Source organism: Lissotriton vulgaris, chromosome 7 (genome assembly GCF_964263255.1).
Source record: "Lissotriton vulgaris chromosome 7, aLisVul1.2, whole genome shotgun sequence".
Lineage (NCBI taxonomy): Eukaryota > Metazoa > Chordata > Amphibia > Caudata > Salamandridae > Lissotriton > Lissotriton vulgaris.
In genome coordinates this window covers 854,170,213-854,193,229 of record NC_141695.1, presented here as the reverse complement: position 1 = coordinate 854,193,229, position 23,017 = coordinate 854,170,213, and the positions used below count along the sequence as shown (strand labels likewise).

General features: G+C 40.9%; 1 protein-coding gene across 1 annotated transcript in view; it reads left to right on the top strand.

Moving 5' to 3' along the window:
• ITK (IL2 inducible T cell kinase) overlaps nt 1-23,017 on the top strand; it is a 363,906-nt gene that overhangs the window by 254,226 nt on the left and 86,663 nt on the right. Inside the window, exons 11-13 of the mRNA XM_086931228.1 lie at nt 17,402-17,476; nt 18,093-18,264; nt 18,369-18,585. Of these exons, the coding sequence (XP_086787354.1) occupies nt 17,402-17,476; nt 18,093-18,264; nt 18,369-18,585 (464 nt within the window). The remainder of the gene's footprint in view (nt 1-17,401; nt 17,477-18,092; nt 18,265-18,368; nt 18,586-23,017) is intronic.

Here is a 23,017-nt window from a genome sequence, read left to right as displayed (position 1 = left end):
CACTATCCAACACTTACCCTACTGTTGCACCCCCTGGAGTTAGAATAGTATATTTTTTCGCCTATACTATCCACTAATTACCTTAAATGCAATGTAATCGCATGCATTGTAAAGGTAGTATGCAATGTAATGGAATACGTTGTAAAGGTAGTTTTTTTAAATGCGATGTATTGGAATGCGTTGTAGAGGATGTTGCAATGGAAAAACTGCGTTGTAAGTGCATGCATTGTAAATGTATGCGTTGTAACATCATACATTCACGTGGGACAAAGTCTACACATCTTTTGAGCTGGCAGATAGTGGTGGCAGGGAGCATGGAGGAAGTCTATGCTCTAGGACAATGGTTCTTAACCTGTTGACTTCTGTGGACCCCCACTTAATCATTATTGGAATCCATGGACTCCCTGCTGAGTCATTATTGGAAAACAGGGACCTCTGGCCTAAGCAGTTTCCATGATTTGAACCTCAAAACAGTACACAAAAATACAAAAACAAGTCTACACCAAAGAAAGGATCAAATATTGAAATATTTTGTTTAACTCACAATTAGATTGATAGGAAAAGTTTTCGCATTTTCAATTTTGCGTCTTTATAAATACTTTATTCTTTTTAATGTAATGATTTTTATATTTTTTAATGTGGTAAAATTAGTCACAGATCACCTGAGTAGGCCCCCTGGACCCTCGGGGGTCCATAGACCACAGGTTAAGAAGCACTGCCCTAGGGGAGCTTTTGGGAACTGCTGCAGGTAAAGGAGCAGTAAGTGGCTGGTGGTGGCAGGGCATCTCTCGATGTTGGTGCTGAAGTGGGTCCTATAGGAAGCTGGTCGGTGTAGCGATCCTGGGTCAGTGAGAGTGTGCGCTGGCAGGAAATTTCACTTCGAGGGAAACAATACTGACTGTAGAGCTCTCCGGGAGAGAGTCCATGCAAGCATGAACTCTCATCTTAACGGAATCATCGCTGAGTGGAGATCTAACTTGGAAGGAAACCAAATGGGATGATGCCATCTCCTGGAAAAGGGGGTGGGGGGTCAGTGCTGAAAAAGGATGTCACCTGGAGAGTTAGTGCTAGCAGCAGATCTATTGGGAGACAGCTGGCAGTGGAGGTCACCTAAAAAGGGCAAGTGCTGACAGGGCCCTCACCTGCTTGGAGTCACAGCTGAGCCACAAGAGGACATTTCACCTGGAGGGAGGGAGCACTGACCAGTATTATCTACTGCAGGAAGTTAGAGGGATGGGGGCTTCACCTGGGGGAAATCAGTGACAGGTAGGTGTATGGCGCAGGCCCCTGCAACCGCTGTGTCATATGGTCCCCCCTAAATCTTTAGGGGCCCCCATTCAGCCCAAGGCCAAGAAATATCTGGGAGATATGGGAGACTCACAGGACCCTCTTCCAGTGGCGGCTCGCAGCGGTAACGTTGTGGAACAGGGACACGGGCAGGGTTGGGTGGGGGGGTAGTGGAGTCCGACATACGACGGTAAAGGTAAACATAAATAAATAAATAAATATCTAACTGTCGTATGTCGAGCTCCACTACCCCCCCCCCCCCCACCCAGCCCTGCCCCTGCCTCGCCTTCCTGCCCCACAGCGTTACCGCTGCGATCTGCCACTGCCCTCTTCACATTTTGCTTGTGGGCCATCCTGTTGCTGGTGACAGGGGACTTCAGCTGTGGGGAGTCAGTACTGATAGGAGATCTGGAAGGAGTGCTGACCGGGGTGTCACAGGACTGTGAAAGGCTATGTTTATTGGTCATTGCTACTTAGGGTATTTCTGTCGCCGTTGATTGCTGCTGTTGTTCATGCAGTTTCTGTGGTAAGGGCCGATGGTTGTGACAGTTAAGACTGGGAAATGCCACACTTTAACAAAACTTACAAAAGCAGATGTCACATAAGCAGAAGGAAAAGTTGTCAGCCAATATACCGTTGCACTGCGCATGCTACAAGCAGTGGACGGCCATTTCTTCGGTACGCTTTATGTAAAAACGTAAAAATGGCAGATACAGATTGTCATAAGAAACAACTTTATTGCCCATTCTATCAGTTATCTATTGGCCCCAAAAATTAATTTTAGTGTTGTTTACGATTTTTTTAACATATTCCGATAATTTATTTTTGAATGGTCATGTGACGGGGCCCTCTTTTTAAAAATACAAAATGAGAACAATGTTGAAGAATACTTTTCTCTGCATTGCTTGTGTTTTTGTGGCTCATAAATGTTTTATAACACTGAAAAGAACACCTCAAATCCCTCTCAGCTTTAGATTTATTTCCACAGCACGCGATATACTCTCTCACTCTCTCTCGCTCTGTCTCTCTCTGTATGCCAGGGGTCTCCAGCCTTTCCTATAGAGAGAGCTTCTTCTAGTCAATTCAATTCAATTCAATAAGCTTTATTCGGAACGTATAAAAAAACATTCTTAAAAGCACATAAGAAAAATACATCATCATATATATTTGTACATCACTATACATAAAAGATTAAAAGCCAGTGGGAAATACAGTTAAAACATCATAGTCTTCCTTGCATTGATCGATTTGAGGATGAAAGTTGAAGTAAAGAAACATATATCTGGTTCCTGCATTATGAAAAGCAACTTCATCGCTGCATCCGTAGTAAAAGTGCCATATTTTAAAAACAATGGTTTTAAAAATGCGATGCGAAAATTCATAGAGAGGTCACATATAAGAAGAAAGTGCTTCTTCTAGTCATTGAAAACCTTCCAGAGCAACTGCTGCATTAATGTAGAGCTCGAAATGGGTACAGAAAGGCCAAGTTAGTTAAACACAGCCCCTGAAGTACTCTAGTCTTGCTACAGTGAACAAACAGCATTAATTGCAGAAGAAGGTATCAAAGAAGGTTTGCCTGTGGAGTACCCAGGCATCAGCTTTGTCACTTTACTTTTGCATTTGGCACACCTCTGAGAGGTGTGTCCCTCGAAGAGTGTAGGGAGCCTTAATGTCATTCTGTAGTTAGGAAGTCACTGCCCTCATTTACAGAGTCCTGGCCATAAGGTCTTTCATCAGCCAGCTAATTGCCCCGGCCTTCATGCTTGACACCTTCATATTTGATACCTTCATGCATGGCACCTTCATGCTTCATACCTCCACGCTTGATACCTTCATGCTTGATACCTCCATGCCTGATACCTTCATGCTTGATACCTCCATGCTTGATACCTCCATGCTTGATACCTCCACGCTTGATACCTCCACGCTTGATACCTCCATGCTTGATACCTTCATGCGTGATACCTCCATGCTTGATACCTCCATGCTTGATACCTCCATGCTTGATACCTCCATGCTTGATACCTCCAGGCTTGATACCTTCATGCTTGATACCTCCATGCTTGATACCTCCATGCTTGATACCTCCATGCTTGATACCTCCATGCTTGATACCTCCAGGCTTGATACCTCCATGGTTGATACCTCCATGCTTGATACCTCCACGCTTGATACCTCCACGCTTGATACCTCCATGCTTGATACCTCCACGCTTGATACCTCCACGCTTGATACCTCCATGCTTGATACCTTCATGCTTAATTTCCACAAACAAACAAATCAGAAGCTCTTTTTTATCATGTACATTACACCCTTGATTAAGACATTAGCAATAATACATTTATGCTAATATAGACTTCACAGCTCCAACACAATTAACCAATAAGAGAACAAAGAAAGCAATGAAGGAAGAAAAAGAAGAAATAACCTAAGGAATTTTCTAGACAACCACATCCTGTCCTATTTTCTAGACAACCAAAGCCTGACCCCCTTCTGATATGAAGATGTTTTACTCCAGTGACGAGCTTTAAAATGTTTACATTGTGATTTGGCTTGCAGAAGATGTTGGTCTGCACCGTTTTTGTGGTATGAATCCGCTGCATATGAACTGACTCTGGGGGAACCGAGGAAGGTGTGACCTTGAGGGGCCACATCTGCACACGGGATCTACATGAGCAGAAGGGCGATTGTCCCAGAGAAGAGTGAAGTGAATTGTTGTACTTGACTTCTAGCAGCACAATCCATTGGTGTCAGAAATTCTGATGATTGAATAGTCTGTGAGTCGGTTTTTTAGTGTTCAGAAATTAGGCGCTCAACTTGTCACGGTAAAGTTAGTTGTCCTGATATCGTTGTAGGTGCTTCTAGGCCAGAGGAAAACCTTAACCTCTGTAATGAAAGAGGGGCAGAGACCTCCCTTTCGTTCTGTTTGGGCAAGAGTTCCAGAGCACACTATATGTATCTGTAGAATGATTTCTTGTTAGAGTAATGTTAGTAGGGATAGATCAAACCAAGCGTAAGTTTTCAAAGGTTTTATTCACCAGCAGTGTTCACCACTTGGGAATCACTGCACATATCACTCAAGCCGACACGTGTTTCGTCACAGCATGTGGCTGTGACTCTTCAGGGCTTGAAGAAAATAATAAAATCAATGCGATGTCACAATACTACGGAATCGCGTGTAAAAGTGGGACACCCGTGGCGTGGAAACCAACACAGAAGGGATGGGAAAAGAAAAACTTTTTGGGTGACTTCTTGTATTTTGTCTTGATTTACTTTTCAAACAAAATATTCTCCTGTTGTGAGAGATAGAATAATGTGTTGTGACATACGGCGCAATTAGGGTTACAATAGGCTCATAGCACGAAATTCGTTATTCAGATCTAGAGGTTCGAGTGTGCGGTGAGATAAATAGTAATGTTTAGGTTCCCTAATCAAGTTTGTTATTTAAAACATAATGAAAAACATATATTGTCCTCGAGTATAGTTAGTTCAAATAATGACCGAATAAGGCATTATCACTTCAGAACATGGCGGTACAGCAATACTTAAAAGAATAGTGAATGACAAACCCCTAGTCATTAGATTTATATCATGCTGAATAAAAGTTTTCTTGGGAACATAGGGCTTTTATATCATTGGCTAGTTGCTAAGTGATAAACGAATTATATAGATTCATCACTAATCGTAAGTTGTTGATACATTTTTACAGTCTTTTTTCTCAGAAAAAACTTTTAGTCTTTACAGGCTATTTTACCCATTTAGTAAATAACAATTCTCTTCTTACAATGCCATTTTGGCTGTACCTACGTAAAGTCTATCCCTTAACTTTGAAACTCGAACCTCGTAGTCTCACGGTAAGTAACACTCAATTTTGCAAGATTATTAGCCCTCGAGTACATGAACTCATTGTTAATTAGCCCTAGATACCACCATGGAGAAAGAAACACAAAAATATCATCACCGTATACGGAGCCAAATAATTATGAGTGCTAGTCATGGAAAAATATAACCGTGTCCATACACGAAAACATCACTTTGTTTATAACCCAAACAGAAATTTCAGTGCCTAAAAGATCGCACATTAAAACATTATGCCGTGTCACTTGGTAAGACCTGTATTTATGACGTGACCCAAAGTAGCGCTAATTTGGTGATTTCTATTCAAAATTGCCATGAGTGATTAGCAGCTGTGAAGGGGAGAAACACTATTAACTAAGAAATTGGCAAATGGGGAAGTAATTACCTGATCTTAATGATCAAGGCGCGTGGTCTGTAAGTGGGTGAGAAGAGGGGGAACGAAAGAAAATTAATAATGCCGTTAAATTGTAACGGAAGGTTGCATATGTTAAGGTCACGTTTTTTTGAGCAGTCATTACACATTAAGTACGTAAACTCACCGGGGAACCGGTGATAATTCCAACCCGGTCCTTATCGGGTGGTTTTTAAATTTCGAAAGGGCGGCACCAGTCAGGGTGCCGAAACCAATTAGTTTGTTGGGGAATTCGTTATATAGACAAATTCTGTAGAGCGGAGGCTGAAAAATAAAAATTAAAGAAGAGGCTTAGTGAGGGGTCCCGTGTGGAATAGTTTGAATCCTAATGGATTATGCCCGAGGTGAATAAGCCCTGATTCTCACCTGTGTTGAGCCTGTATTGTCGCGTCGATGAGCGTCGGTTGCCAAGTGCGGGAACACCGAATGCGGTTGTACCCGCCCCTTTTAAAGAGGGCTAATCTAAAAAGGCTAGACTGCTCAAATGGCTAAGGGGTGTCAAAAAAGAAGAGTTACTTCACCAGAAAGGGGCGCTTAGATTATAATTCTAGAAACCCAGGTCATGTGAGTTTTAAATTAATTCGCAGCTGCCTATTAATTACAATTGTAATGTACAGTGTAAGCGCAAGTTTTTTCATGACAAAATTGAAAGTGTGTTTGTCCAGGATGATACATTTGGAATTATCCAATGAATAAAAACACGATATTAAATGGAAACAACTAATCAGCAGAAATTGAGCACACAACTCCCCTGTAAACGGGAGGAAAAGGATACAGAATCCTCAAACCACTTGATAACCAATGTAGTTTTGTTTGGTCCGAGCATAAATAAAAGAATATAGTCATACCCTTAACATTGATCTTAACGTGGATCTTAGCATAACCACCACAAATATTTTTTACAATCTAGTTGTAATACCACCTATAATTATGCAATTGTTTCAAACAAGGGGTAAGAAAAATGTTCGTTTTTAAAGATTCATTATGTTTTCTCAAGGTATGGTTCAATAAACTTGGGTTAGATTGTCTGATTGGAGTTGTCCCTCAGGTATCCGGACCCAAGAAAAAGTGCAGTTCATCATCAGTGTTCTGGCCTGTCATAGTCGTATCTAGACGCATGATCCAAAGCGCCTCTTGCCTTCTAAGGCGTAGTTCTCTGTTTCCTCCTCTCACTGTTGCTTGCACAACATCAATGCCATAGAAGGTAAAGGATTTGATATTTCCTTGTGAGGGACATGAAGCCATATGTATTGCCATAGAGTATCTTGGATCCTTAGTGGCATATGCTCTTGCGTGTTCCCTTATGCGTTCTCTGAGAGGTCTGATAGAACTCCCCACATATCTGCTTTTACAGGCACATTCAATAATGTACACTGTAAATTTTGTGTCACAGTTAATATTTGTATTGATTTTATGTAGATTTGATCTGTGATCGGAAAATGATTTGATTCCATGATTTGCCCATCTGCACATTGAGCACATTCCACATTTGAAAAAACCTTTAGATTTCTGGGTCAACCAATCACATGTTCTTGTGTCTTTGGGCACAGTTGGACTTAGTCTGTTCTTTAAATTCCTACCTCTGCGAAAGGTTATTTGTGGGTGGCTTCCTATTATGGTGGTTAGGGTTCTATCAGCACTTAGGATCCCCCAGTGTTTGTGGAAACTTTTCCGTACCACAGGACTTAGTTCGTTGAAATCTGTGATCAGTCTCACAGGTTGTTGTTTTTCCAGGTTAGGAATTTGATATTTGATATTTGATAAAAGATGGTACAAACAGACAAGGGGAGTAGCCATGGGCTCAAGGTTCTCCCCTTCTTTTGCAAACATCTACATGGGTGCTCTTGAGGCTGATATGATGTGGAGCATCAGAGGCACCAAATGGATTGACAATATAGTGTACTGGGGTCGCTACATAGACGATTGCCTCTTAATATGGTCAGGATCTGAAGCAACACTTATGGATTTCTGTGCATATCTGAATGACAATGAGATGAACATGCGATTTACCACACATACAATGTGTCTTTCCTGGACATAGATTATATGTAAAAAATGAGACTCTTCACAGCAAACTATTCCGCAAAACAACACCTTGCAATGCAATTCTTCATAGCAACAGTTCCCATCCTATCCACCAGATTAACGGCATCCCATATGGAGAATTCATGAGAGCCAGAAGAAACTGTAGCGAAGAACAAGAATTTGAAACCTGCATTATGGATATGCAGTCCAGGTTTACCAAAAGGGGTTATAAACCTCAGATCATTTCCAAAGCGGACAAAAAAATTAAAAAGATAAGCAGAGAGTCAACCTTCACTCCTAAAGCTCCTAAGATGGAAAAACAACAACCTGTGAGACTGATCACAGATTTCAATGAACTAAGTCCTGTGGTACAAAAAAGTTTCCACAAACACTGGGGGATCCTAAGTGCTGATAGAACCCTAACCACCATAATTGGAAGCCACCCACAAATAACCTTTCGCAGAGATAGGAATTTAAAGAACAGACTAAGTCCAACTGTGCCCAAAGACACAAGAACATGTGATTGGTTGACCCAGAAATCTAAAGGTTTTTTCAAATGTGGAATGTGCTCAATGTGCAGATGGGCAAATCATGGAATCAAATCATTTTCCGATCATAGATCAAATCTACATAAAATCAATACAAATATTAACTGTGACACAAAATTTACAGTGTACATTATTGAGTGTGCCTGTAAAAGCAGATATGTGGGGAGTTCTATCAGACCTCTCAGAGAACGCATAAGGGAACACGCAAGAGCATATGCCACTAAGGATCCAAGATACCCTATGGCAATACATATGGCTTCATGTCCCTCACAAGGAAATATCAAATCCTTTACCTTCTATGGCATTGATGTTGTGCAAGCAACAGTGAGAGGAGGAAACAGAGAACTACGCCTTAGAAGGCAAGAGGCGCTTTGGATCATGCGTCTAGATGGATCTATGACGTTACAACGCGTTATTTTACAACGCAGACCGTTACATCGCAATTTTTACAACGCAGGGTCCATTACAATGCATGCCATTACAACGCATGTCATTACATAGCAGATACTATTACAACGCATGCCATTACATCGTAAGTATAGGTAAGTATATCTTTTTTTAAAAAAAGTAATAAAGTTAATTTAATTAATTAAAATTAATAAATATAATTTAAAAATGTTAAAAACAGTAATTAATTTAATTTAATTTAATTATTGTAATTTAATTAATATTGAAATTGTAATTAATTTAATTTATTGAAATAAATGTAATTAATGAAATGTAATTAATTTATAAATAGTAAATAATATAATTTAATTTATTACAATAAATATAATGTAAATTAAATTAAAATAATATTTAATATAATTTAATTTAATATAATTAATGTAATTTAATAAATTTATAAATTGTAAATAATATTATTTAATTTTAATAAATTAAATAAATAAATAAAATGTAATACATTAATTTAATTTAAGTAATGTAATTTAATTAATTTTATAATTGTAAATATTGTAATTAATTTAATTAAATTTAATTAAATTAATTTATTAATTTAATTTATTTAAAGTCGTAATACCCCTGTACCCCAAAAACAAAACCCAGCCCTAAAACCTAAAAATACCCCTGTACCCCAAAAACCAAACCTAGCCCTAAAACCTAAAAATACCCCTGTACCCCAAAAACTAAACCCAGCTCTAAAACCTAAAAATACCACTGTACCCCAAAAACCAAACCTAGCCCTAAAACCTAAAAATACCCCTGTACCCCAAAAACCAAACCCAGCCCTAAAACCTAAAAATACTCCTGTACCCCAAAAACAAACCCCAGCCCTAAAACCTAAAAATACCCCTGTACCCCAAAAACCAAACCTAGCCCTAAAACCTAAAAATACCCCTGTACCCCAAAAACCAAACCCAGCCCTAAAACGTAAAAATACCCCTGTACCCCAAAAACCAAACCTAGCCCTAAAACCTAAAAATACCCCTGTACCCCAAAAACCAAACCCAGCCCTAAAACCTAAAAATACCCCTGTACCCCAAAAACCAAACCCAGCCCTAAAACCTAAAAATACCCCTGTACCCCAAAAACCAAACCTAGCCCTAAAACCTAAAAATACCCATGTACCCCAAAAACCAAACCTAGCCCTAAAACCTAAAAATACCCCTGTACCCCAAAAACGAAACCCAGCCCTAAAACCTAAAAATACCCCTGTACCCCAAAAACCAAACCCAGCCCTAAAACCTAAAAATACCCCTGTACCCCAAAAACCAAACCTAGCCCTAAAACCTAAAAATACCCCTGTACCCAAAAACCAAACCTAGCCCTAAAACCTAAAAATACCCCTGTACCCCAAAAACCAAACCCAGCCCTAAAACCTAAAAATACCCCTGTACCCCAAAAACCAAACCCAGTCCTAAAACCTAAAAATACCCCTGTACCCCATAACCCAAACATAGCCCTGAACCCTAAAAATACCCAAAAACCCAAAACATATACATCAGTACCCCAAAACATTTACTCCTATACTCATACTTATTTTTTTTAAATTACTTAAATTAATATATATAATTAATTTTATAAAAATACAATATTTTTAATATTAATTAAATTAATAAAATAATGTAAAATAAAATAAAATAAAAATTATATACTTACCTATACTTACGATGTAATGGCATGCGTTGTAATAGTATCTGCTATGTAATGACATGCGTTGTAATGGCATGCATTGTAATGGTACCTGCGTTGTAAAAGTTGCGATGTAATGGTAGTGCGTTGTAAAAGTTGCGTTGTAACGGTGCAATACCGTCTAGATACGACTAGGACAGGCCAGAACACTGATGATGAACTGCACTTTTTCTCGGGTCCGGATGCCTGAGGGACAACTCCAATCAGACAATCTAACCCAAGTTTATTGAACCATACCTTGAGAAAACATAATGAATCTTTAAAAATGAACATTTTTCTCACCCCTTGTTTGAAACAATTGCATAATTATAGGTGGTATCACAACTAGATTGTAAAAAATATTTGTGGTGGTTATGCTAAGATCCACGTTAAGATCAATGTTAAGGGTATGACTATATTCTTTTATTTATACTCGGACCAAACAAAACTACATTGGTTATCAAGTGGTTTGAGGATTCTGTATCCTTTTCCTCCCGTTTACAGGGGAGTTGTGTGCTCAATTTCTGCTGATTAGTTGTTTCCATTTAATATTGTGTTTTTATTCATTGGATAATTCCAAATGTATCATCCTGGACAAACACACTTTCAATTTTGTCATGAAAAAACTTGCGCTTACACTGTACATTACAATTGTAATTAATAGGCAGCTGCGAATTAATTTAAAACTCACATGACCTGGGTTTCTAGAATTATAATCTAAGCGCCCCTTTCCGGTGAAGTAACTCTTCTTTTTTGACACCCCTTAGCCATTTGAGCAGTCTAGCCTTTTTAGATTAGCCCTCTTTAAAAGGGGCGGGTACAACCACATTCGGTGTTCCCGCACTTGGCAACCGACGCTCATCGACGCGACAATACAGGCTCAACACAGGTGAGAATCAGGGCTTATTCACCTCGGGCATAACCCATTAGGATTCAAACTATTCCACACGGGCCCCCTCACTAAGCCTCTTCTTTAATTTTTAATTTTCAGCCTCCGCTCTACGAAATTTGTCTATATAACGAATTCCCCAACAAACGAATTGGTTTCGGCACCCTGACTGGTGCCGCCCTTTCGAAATTTAAAAACCACCCGATAAGGACCGGGTTGGAATTATCACCGTTTCCCCGGTGAGTTTACGTACTTAATGTGTAATGACTGCTCAAAAAAACGTGCCCTTAACATATGCAACCTTCCGTTACAATTTAACGGCATTATTAATTTTCTTTCGTTCCCCCTCTTCTCACCCACTTACAGACCACGCGCCTTGATCATTAAGATCAGGTAATTACTTCCCCATTTCCCAATTTCTTAGTTAATAGTGTTTCTCCCCTTCACAGCTGCTAATCACTCATGGCAATTTTGAATAGAAATCACCAAATTAGCGCTACTTTGGGTCAGGTCATAAATACAGGTCTTACCAAGTGACACGGCATACTGTTTTAATGTGCGATCTTTTAGGCACTGAAATTTCTGTTTGGGTTATAAACAAAGTGATGTTTTTGTGTATGGACACGGTTATATTTTTCCATGACTAGCACTCATAATTATTTGGCTCCGTATAAGGTGATGATATTTTTGTGTTTCTTTCTCCATGGTGGTATCTAGGGCTAATTAACAATGAGTTCATGTACTCGAGGGCTAATAATCTTGCAAAATCGAGTGTTACTTATTGTGAGACTACGAGGTTCGAGTTTCAAAGTTAAGGGATAGACTTTACGTAGGTACAGCCAAAATGGCATTGTAAGAAGAGAATTGTTATTTACTTAATGGGTAAAATAGCCTGTAACTGACTAAAAGTTTTTTCTGAGAAAAAAGACTGTAAAAATGTATCAACAACTTACGATTAGTGATGAATCTATATAATTCGTTTATCACTTAGCAACTAGCCAATGATATAAAAGCCCTATGTTCCCAAGAAAACTTTTATTCAGCATGATATTAATCTAATGACTAGGGGTTTGTCATTCACTATTCTTTAAAGTATTGCTGTACCGCCATGTTCTGAAGTGATAATGCCTTATTCGGTCATTATTTGAACTAACTATACTCAAGGACAATATATGTTTTTCATTATGTTTTAAATAACGAACTTGATAAGGGAACCTAAACATTACTATTTATCTCACCGCACACTCGCACCTCTAGATCTGAATAACGAATTTCGTGCTATGAGCCTATTGTAACCCTAATTGTGCCGTATGTCACGACACATTATTCTATCTCTCACAACAGGAGACCATTTTGTTTGAAAAGTAAATCAAGACAAATTACAAGAAGTCACCAAAAAAGTTTTTCTTTTCCCATCCCTTCTGTGTTGGTTTCCACGCCACGGGTGTCCCACTTTTACACGCGATTCCGTAGTATTGTGACATCGCATTGATTTTATTATTTTCTTCTAGCCCTGAAGAGTCACAGCCACATGCTGTGACGAAACACGTGTCGGCTTGAGTGATATGTGCAGTGATTCCCAAGTGGTGAACACTGCTGGTGAATAAAACCTTTGAAAACTTACGCTTGGTTTGATCTATCCCTACTAACATTACTCTAACAAGAAATCATTCTACAGATACATATAGTGTGCTCTGGACCTCTTGCCCAAGGAATTCTGATGATTCATTAAAAAACATTTCAGATGTTGCTGTATGGATTGATTCAGGCATTCTGTCCATCAGTCTGTGGGTGGTGGCTGGTAGACTTAAAGTGCCTGGTACCCACTCTTCTGTTGTTTCCAGAAGAGAGCTGTAAATCGAGTTCCTTTACCAGTTACGATGATCTTCCGCATGCCAGGTTCACCGCAGAAGTGTACTAACACCTGATAGTTCATCTGCATCAGGGAATCTCCTGAATGGAGTGAAGTGTTGCATTTTTTTGAAGTAATGTACTCCTACAAAAAATGTTGTATATGTATTAAATGGTAATAGCTCAATGGTAAAAGTCTGTTGAATTATGATTACCAGGCTGAGTTGAAGTGTGGAGAGGTTGCACTCACCCAGCAGTAGACGTGAATAAAGTCTTTGGCTGATCTCAAACGCTGTACTTCTGTATGTACCCTTCTATCAATGATTTGAGACAAGGCCACCAGCAATAGATACTGATCATCACCAATTTTGTACTCAGTCCCGGATGTTCAGTTGCAGGACAGGCAAGACATTATTTCATGACATGCAGTTGCAGAGATTTGGAGGGAAGACATTGACGTGCTCTTCAGTATAACCACATTCTCCATAAAAAAAACTCCTGTTGGATTCCTTCAAGATCCATTGCTTAGTCTGAATATCTGTGCATATTATTGACTAATTAAAAAAACTCAGAAGTATTTTTGAGGGATACACCCATGATTCATGGGGAGGTCGTGGTTATTTCTGAGAAATTAGTGTGTTGTGAAAGAATATCTGTCTTGCTTTTACGTCCAGTGCTGAAGGTAATGACATGGTTGACTCTGGAAAAGTACAGCACAGGAAGCATGCCACACATTTGCACAATTAAGGAAGTCAGACACAATGCACTGTTATCGTCCGCCCACATAGAAATCTTATTATGCTGCACTTTCAGATAATACCTTCAGTGAAAGAAGGCTTCTCTAATTGACATACATTTTATATTGTAGATTGGATAGTTCCTTTCTGTTTCTGAAAGAGCCCAGGAATAATAAGATATGGGAGTCTTGAATATCAGGATCACATTGAGATAACACTGCTCCTACTGCAAATGTCGAAGCACCATTTTTCTACGTCTCAGATTGGTGCAAATGATAGTGTGGTTTTTATTTATTGAAACACTTGCTGTTCTCCCCAACAGAAAGAAATTCACTTTTTAGTCAACTGAAAAATGTGTTGGATGAATGTAATTCTTAAATGAACTGCTGATAAAAATTTGCAAAAACAATGAATGTTTGTACTTCTTTTACTGATAAAGGAGATGGCAATTGTAAAACTGCTTTAACCCAGCGGCGGCCGCTCCATTAGAGTGGAGAAGCATCGCCCCTTCACCACCACCACCAGCAAATAAAACGATATTAAAAACGGGTTTGAAACAAGTTTTATTATTGTATTATTTCAATCCCATGGACCCACCCCCAGGACTCTGACAAGTCTTGGGGTGGGTCCAGAGGATGGCACTGCTGGTGGGGGTGTGGCGGGCACTCCCATCACTGCCCATGAGGTGTTTGGCCGGGCGTCTCAGGCCAGCCTCATATGCAGTGAAGCTCTCTCCTGCCCCAGCTGCGTTTCTGGGTCTGGAGAGAGCAGGCACATACCCCAGCCTGCTTGGGAGCGGGAGTTGCTGGCGCTCAGGCCAATCCCAACGCTGCTTTCATGCAACGTCGGGTTTGGACACAGTGCATTCTGGGAGCCTGTGCCCAGAATCAGGAAGAGCGCGATGCGACGAGAGACAGCAGCGGCTTAAGGTACGTCTTTTTATTTTATTTTTTGTCTCCCGATAACCCTTATCCAACCACCACCCCACCTCCCTTCCTCCTCTGGTCTGGCCCACCACTTTGACAGCGGACGGGCTGGTACTGTTTTTACCTCGAAGAAATCCAAATTGATTCCCTGCCCAGAGATTTGAAAGCCCTAAAAAAGTTAAGTAGGAGACTGCAAATAAAAAAAAGTTTCTACTTTTGTGTTCAGTGAATGAATTCTCAGGTGGGTTAGATTTTCTGAAATAAGACTGCAACACTTCTCTAAGGTGTCAGAGAATTAGATAACATACATACATCAAAGAGATCACAGAAGATGTTATTAACAAAATGTTGAAAAACAACCGGAGCCTTGAAGACGCTGAGGGGCATAATTAAATATTCAAAATTATCATACTGTGTGTTGAAGGCCATTTCCCATTAATTCACTTCATGTGTTCTCACCAGATTGTATGCTTTCCTCAAGATGAGGGTGAAGGAAAACAGTTCTGGACGATAATAGCATTCACCTCTCGGTAATCAAACACAGGTTTGGTATTCTCCATTCGCTCTTGTAACAAAGAATGTGGTGATGTTAAATGCTTGATAAAGCCCTTCTTCGAATTTTCTTTCAAGTGTTGATGCAGGATGTTGTCTTCCATCACCATCAAAGGATATACGCCTCCATGATATTTTAATTCCTTCCTCACAAATAACAACACATTTCTTAATCTATGAAGCACAGGGATGGCATGCTGTTTCAGTTCAATACAATATAAAAAAAACTCTTCATCTTTCCCAACTTGTTCCTCGAGAATGCCTTTAATTTATTAAAGTGGCAGTTTACATGTGTAAATGTATGTATACTTGTAAAGCGCACTGTTACCCCATCACTGGGGGGAACATGGCGCTGTATACCGCTGGGGAACCAGTCCTGGCTTTCCCTGTGAGAGGGCACCCCCAAGGCGAAGCCAGGCATCCCCAGTGCTGCTAGGGCCGTTGTGGAGATTAAGCAAGCTATTGCCCAGAGTTGCAGAGTGGGACCCATGGTTAGCGTAGGCACCTAGGCGAGAATTATCGAGTCCGCGGACATTGACCCAAGACCCTGCCGCGTCAGGAATTGAACCCTGGTCTCGGGCCGACCTCTGCTTCGGGGTCTGCCACTTCTAACCAGTGAGCCACACTTCTCCACTACACCGACTGCCATATGCACTGTTCACTCCTAATTTACACCTTACGTTAATAGCATCCTCCCAGTACATGCTGAGCATGCTTCACTACAATTACAACCCTCATAATCTGCCTGCCCTGTAAATTTATGATGGGCACAAAAACCTATAATTTTATTACACTTCCTCCTAATGCAAAATTGTCATATAATTGGGTTCAGGCCTTCTGTTCACTTAGTTAAATACAAAAATACGAATCAGAAATGCGTGAAAGAGGAACGAGAATCTGCCAACACTTCTGTGCCTCTTCCATCACTAGCAATTGTGCAGGTTTCATAACATAAGGTTCTGTGGAAACACTACCAACATTCTTTTCACGCCCCTCTGTCTCATGCACTTTATATTAACATTGACAAAATACAATTCTAAGGCTCATTCTTAGCTTGCTTACCTTCCTGAACCAAGTTAACTCTCATTCTGTTACTTAAAAGCTTGTTGAGAAAATGTCCTTTTTTTTGTTACATTGAAAACACCTCTTTCCCCCAGCAGGACATTTTTTTAATGAGTAGGAGTGGTGTCTGGAACCACACACTGTGCACCTGAGTTTGAGTTTGAAAGAGGACTTGTTTTTGTTCCTTTCAAGTCTATTAATTGTGTTAGCATTTATGACAGATACGGAGTCAACTGACATAATTGAACTTTTCTAATCATTAAGAGTTTTAAAATAATTTATGGAACGCTCAACACTTTTTGCCATGTCGAGAGTTTCAGCCAAAGTGGGGTTTCACGGTTGTAATAGTTGTTCTCGTATATATTTATTAGAACACCTAACTGGTAATTGATCTCTAACATATTATAATTGTCTGTTGTGTTGCTAAAATAACACTTGCAGCTAAGATTGTAAATGCTTGGTATGTTAGAATTGATTGGTTCATCCACCAATAAATGTCTGGTGTAGAAACTGTGCTGTTCCATAATATTGTGTAGTTCATCGAAAAATGATGGGACAGATGTACGAAGTATTTTGCCATGTACAGAAGGCAAAATGAGACTTGGTAACTTGTTAGCAAATCGCATTTTGCTTTTGCGATTCTGTATTAGGAACGCTCGAGTTTAGGGCTTCCCTTCCTAATACTGAATAGCGCTGGTATGTATGAAGGTTTTGCGACCAGGAATACAGTCGCAAAACATTTGCAGTTACCACCAACATCAAGTTGTAAAGTTTGACAACTTGTACTTCTAGTCATGTTTGACCCTATGTTCCACCTGTAATACACATGTCACTCCCTGTCAGCAGAAAGCTATCGTTCTGAATCTGCCCTCGGAGTTGCACCTGCTGGAAAAGAAGCTGAATCTCTTTCTGGCAGTGAAATTTCCCCTCTGATTTTTGTTGACCTCCTCTTCTACTAATTCCAATACGTGGCTGATGGGTTGTTTGATGAGAGACCATATGGTGTTGTATCTGGGTGCTAAGTGTGGGGCACATATTTACTGCATGAATTACTGGGACATAACAAAAGTCCCTGAAATGCAGGAATAATCAACCCCTCACTACCTGCTGGTGTAATGCGTTGGTGTGTCTTATCCCCATAGGCCTGGTGTCCCGCTTGCGGCATCCTGTCTGTTCCTGGCGAGAATCAGCTCCTGTCACTGCTGGAATGAGCTATGGTGAGTTTAGTAGACAGTCCCCCTTCCACACTAGTTCTCATGACATGAAAGAGGTTTGTGCTCCATCCCTAGAGATATGTTGTGTTGTTCACATTTGAATAGTACCAAGCCATCCTTCTTATGCGATTGTAGAACATTCTGTAACTCCACGCCCAATCTTAAAGAACTGGGACCGCCATCAGTCAGACTGGAGAATGCATCCTGTGTCATTGTCTGTTGTTCTATTGGTGGTTGTTTTTTTTTAGTTGTGTTAAAATCCAAAATGTTATGTAGTGTGAGAGTAAAGTGAGTTTGAGCTAGAGCGATATATGCAGTTTTTTTTATTTCCATTTTGCTCTCGATTGGGGGTGGGTATCATTTGTCCTTTGCTCGGCCTGAGTATAATGTTTTATACTAGCTTCAGAAACCAGGCTAGTGTGTATAGTCGTGCAGATATTCTCTCTATATTGTATTTTTTTGTAGTGGGTAAGCAAAGGTGTATTATGAACTTCATATTTTTAGAGAAGCACGTGCCGTCACTTGTAGGCCAACATAAGGGAGCCTCGTGCATTCAGAACATAATAAACGATTTAGATTACATAAAGCACTTTTCTCAAACTCCGTCTTCTTCTTGCAGGAAAGTGGGCAATAAGCCCATCCGAGTTGGCCATTGTGCAGGAGATTGGCAGTGGCCAGTTTGGGGTGGTGCAGCTGGGCTACTTGCTGGGAAAGATGAAGGTTGCCGTTAAAACCATCCGCGAGGGATCCATGTCAGTGGAGGACTTTGTGGAGGAAGCGCAGGTGGTCATGTAAGGGAATGCCTCAAACCTAGCTTGCGGCACTCTGCCATCCATGCCACCCTCTCACAGGCTCCCACTCACCACCACGTGTGATTGTGTCTTCTCTCTCGCAGGGCACTGTCACATCCTAAGCTTGTCCAGCTCCTGGGGGTGTGCCCGCAGCCAGCCCCCATCTGCCTGGTCTTTGAGTTCATGGAGCACGGGTGTCTCTACGACCATCTGCGCACCCAGAGGGGGTGTTTCTCCCGAGCCACGCTGCTGGGCATGTGCCAGGATGTGTGCGAGGGCATGGAGTACCTGGAGCGGGCCCTGTTCATCCATCGAGACCTGGTAAGCAGCCTGGCATGACCATTAGTCCCTGTGCCCTATAGCATCCAGGAGTCTTCTGTACAGCATCTGGTACATATAAGGAGAGGGTCCCCGCGAGGGAAGCGTGTTGTATGCTACACACACTAACACTACTTTAAACTAACAAACAAAAATATCACAAGGGATTCACAGGTATTGTCATTTATTTTCAACACCAGATATCTACCACTGTAGAATTACTTCACATTCAATAAATAGCCCCAAACGGGGAGAGGAAAGGAAGGAGGGGAAGGGGTGGTGCTCAAGGGAGTGTAAAGTCAAAGAAAATAAGCACAGTCAAAAACAATCATGTGATAAATACAATACTCAAAACAAAATCATAACAAATCAAATACACAAGCCAAAAATCAAGGCATCCATTGATAAATTGCTAACCAAAGACATTGAACGGTCACACACTAGAATCAAAACTGTCAGGGGCATGTGCCGGATGTCCAAGAAAGAGAGCCGTCGACGTTTCGACCCCTATCTGTAGGCTACGTTAAGTCCTTTGGCGGGGTCTTCATCAGGACACATACAGGAGAGAAATGGAGTGGGGCAATCCTATCTGAAAAGTTAAAACAAGAAGTCAGACTTCTACGTGGTGAAACTAAATTACAACCGTCCTGTTTGACAGTAATAAATTCATTATAATTAATTACCATGGAGTCAAGGCCCAGCTGGGCTCTAAACGTGGGAAATGAGTGAGCCACGCAAAAGTCGTGGTCAATCTCAGCGATATTGTTTCGCAACTACAGAGGAGAAAGAATAAAACATACAACCAGTTTAGAGGTTATTTGTCATTACACATTATCTACTTGATTAAAAACAAACAGAGGGCAAACTTACAAAAACTTCACCCATTCGGCCGAATGGTGAGTTTAGTGTTGCCCCCCAGTCGTCATTTGCCGTATGAAGGGTGTCTGGGAAGGCGAGGGTGCAAACAAGGTGCACAGACTGTAAGTACAAAAGTCAAAAGGACTTAAGGGTCTGTACAATGATGGTTAATCTGCACTGAGTTATAGCCCCTACCAAAAGAACCCTGCAGGAAAACACAATGCGGCCTATAATTACATGAAAAAACTTACATGAAAAAACGGCAAGGGCCCTAAGCCGCTAGTCGTCTTTAACCAAGGGACACAATTACTTACATTACTCGGTAACCAATGAGGTCTGAGGCACCGGGCCTTTTAATACTGGAGATCGCTGTAAGATATGAAACAGAGACTCCATTGTGGGCTTACCAAGGCTTGATGGATGTACAAACCTCGTGTAAAAGAGTCAGAAATACATTACATACCTCCGGGTTTAAAGGCGGGAAAAAAACCTATTTAGGCAGCCGACCGTCAATGCAGCACATCAATGCTCTGTGGTGGAATCGACGACAATTCGTCCCTTACACCGCAGCCGCAAGGATCAGGAAAGTGAATAGACGGGCAGCCGCTCCGTCAAACCTCGATGAGTGTCAATCCTACGAAAACAACACGGGAATGCCCGTCAGATATATGGCCAGTCTAAAATGCAGTTAGCCATGAAATGCTTCAAGGGGCGCGATCGCACTTACAAACACCCGGGAGAGAGCCGCTGTAGCCTCAGCCGGTCAGCACAAACTCCGCAAAAACCGCTACGCGGAGTTTGAGGGCGGAGTCAAGTGATGTATTCCACAAAGGAAAAAGAAGAGTTACTTAATGGCTAAGACGGTGCCTGCTAGTGTCACAATACAAAGGGGCATTGTATCGTAATTTCCAATGCAGTGCAAAGAAACCTTGTGTAATGTGTGTTTAGTTGAAAACGTGAAATTCAGAAAAAATATATAATTATTACAGCTGGAAGCAATGGTTGAGGTTTTTTAAAAAAACAAAACCTAATGCAGGAAATATCGCCGGTGGCACATCCTGGGGCACATCATAACAACACGCGGGGACCCTCTCCTTATATGTACCATATAGCGCCCAGGTCCCCGCGACTGCATGGGTTCAACCCCCCTTTTTGTAACGTTCTGTACAGCATCGGCTTGATGTGGTGGTGTGGTGGTGGGCTAACATCTCCAAACTCGTAGCACACAACCCCCCAGGTAGCCATGTGCTTGACTCGTGTGTAATTCCAGGTGCTTGACTCTTTCACAGTTGTTTGCTCGCTATATTGGGTTAGCAGCAAAGCGGGTGGTAAAACTGGATTAGGAATGAATCGTGGGATCTGAGAAACCTTCTAAATTGTTCAGGACTTTCAAGTTGTTCTCTTTAACATTTCATCTTCTCTTCTACGTAGGACAGGAGGAATTCCCTGTGTTATTTGATAGACATTATTCGGTTTACAATAGTCAGTTAGGACCTAACACGTTATCGGTAATAAAAACCTTATTTACAGTTTACATAGAAGGAAAACACTCAAAGGCATTTCACACAAAAAACGCATAAAAAGTGAAGCAGGCACAGCCAGTTGAAGTACAAGAAGCACAGAAGTGATTTACCAATATCAGTGTGCATTTGACATCATTTGGGTTGTTCACGAAGACGGGGAGACACAAGCTTCATCTGGGTGTGCAAGCGGTAAGCGACACACTGACAAACACACTGATGCTAAATGTGAACTGCAAGGGGACCTCAAAGACACGCCCTTCTGAGCACCATCAGTGTCTTTCCAATTGCTTCCTAGCTTGTGACTCCAGTTGCTATCATGTGCAGATTTTCGGTTGTAGAATAGAGAATGTGCTGCTTACTTACAGGAACCTTCACTACTCGGGTTACCTTTCCTTGCCTCAGTACTTACATAAATGAGGTGTGCCACTCCACCCCAGCTACCGCGTGACCTAGCAAAAACAGAATGTTGATCCCACCTCTTCCTGCTTCTACTCATCAGTAGCCTCATATATTCCTGATTTCCAGGTAATCTGTCCACCAGACGTCCCTGAAGTTCTGTGCGAGGAGATTTGCATGTATAGTTCCAGGAGCTGCCATTATGCCTCAGGTCATCACTAAGAGGGTTCATGAAAGTACTACACTGCTGGTAGTAATTCTTCACTGAGCAGGGATTTCAATCCACCCCTTCTTGGATGACTGGTTGGTTCAAACTCCTTCAGCTTCTCGAACACAAAGACATTGCTTTTTGGTATGGGGGCATTTTTCAATTATGTAGGGATGAGCAGGTAATGCTGCGCTAGCATCTTATGCAGGAAATTCTGCTTTGTTATAGTAACTTCCAGCTTCATGATGAGGACTGCAGAGAAGCGTGTGAAGTAGAGGTAACATTGATCAAAATGGCCGTAAGTTTGCTGTTAGTCACAAACATTTTGTTTTTACTTCTACACCCTGTAAATCCACATAAACATACTTCTACTGACAACATAAGTAAGGGGGTTTCCAGACTAGGAAAGAGAAGGGAACACCTTCATATTTCGTGGGTGATTAAGGGGTACATAAGGATTTTTCTTGTGCAGGAGGAAAGAAAAGTTAAATTCACAAATTCACATTTTGGCATGATTTACGCACACAGATTTAAAAATAAGTCCTCACTCAGAATTTGGTGGCTGGTCCAAAGTGGGATTTTGTTTTTTAAGAGAAAATACTAATGATCTTGACTGCTTGAGAGTTTTCTCCCAGAGCGCGGCACTCATTTTTATTTCTGTTTAGAACCCCTGGGCTTTACTTTGTGGTCTTGAACAGAACAAAAAGCACATCAGACTGTCCACTCTAAACAGGGCGGACTCTCTAATGCCCTAAAGGAACAGCTCCAAGTCCGTCGGGGCGTTAGTATAATGTTTCCGCCAGCGGGGGCACTGCCAGTGAAACACATTTTTTGCAGATTACCCCTGCCCACCAAATTCTAAATGATCCCATTCGTGGTTAATCCAAGTTGGTAAATTATGGCAAGTAATATCGATTATGGAAATGAGTTTCTGTTTTTCTGACACACTTGGCTTTCATAATGATATTGTCAGTTTCTTATGCATGTTTTTAATGGGTAAAATATTAGTATTGGTAGATAAACAACATTTTCTTGTATCATTGGTTGAAATGCTGTCCACCTACTATATAAAATGTTCTCAATTATCAATTAGCACCTTTTTTTTAACATACAAGGCATATTTGTGGAGTGCTCCTTCACCTCTCAAAGAGATCCCATGGAGCTAGTGATGGTTATTGTTGCCAAACTAGATTGATCTGGGAAGAATGAAGGCTGAGTTGACCTCCCTGGATTCAAACACATGACATTAATGATAGCCTACTGATGGTCTCCAGTAAGTAGTTATAGTTAAGACCATGTTTCCATAGGAAAAGCGTTCTTTGACTTGCCTATACCTTTGATCAGTTTTGCGAATCTTCACAAAAGTTTCCCCCAAAAAGCGTCCCTGTGATTCTTGTTGTGCATGGAAAGTTTGGGGATAATTTGTCTAGTGGGATGTTGAGAAAAAGGG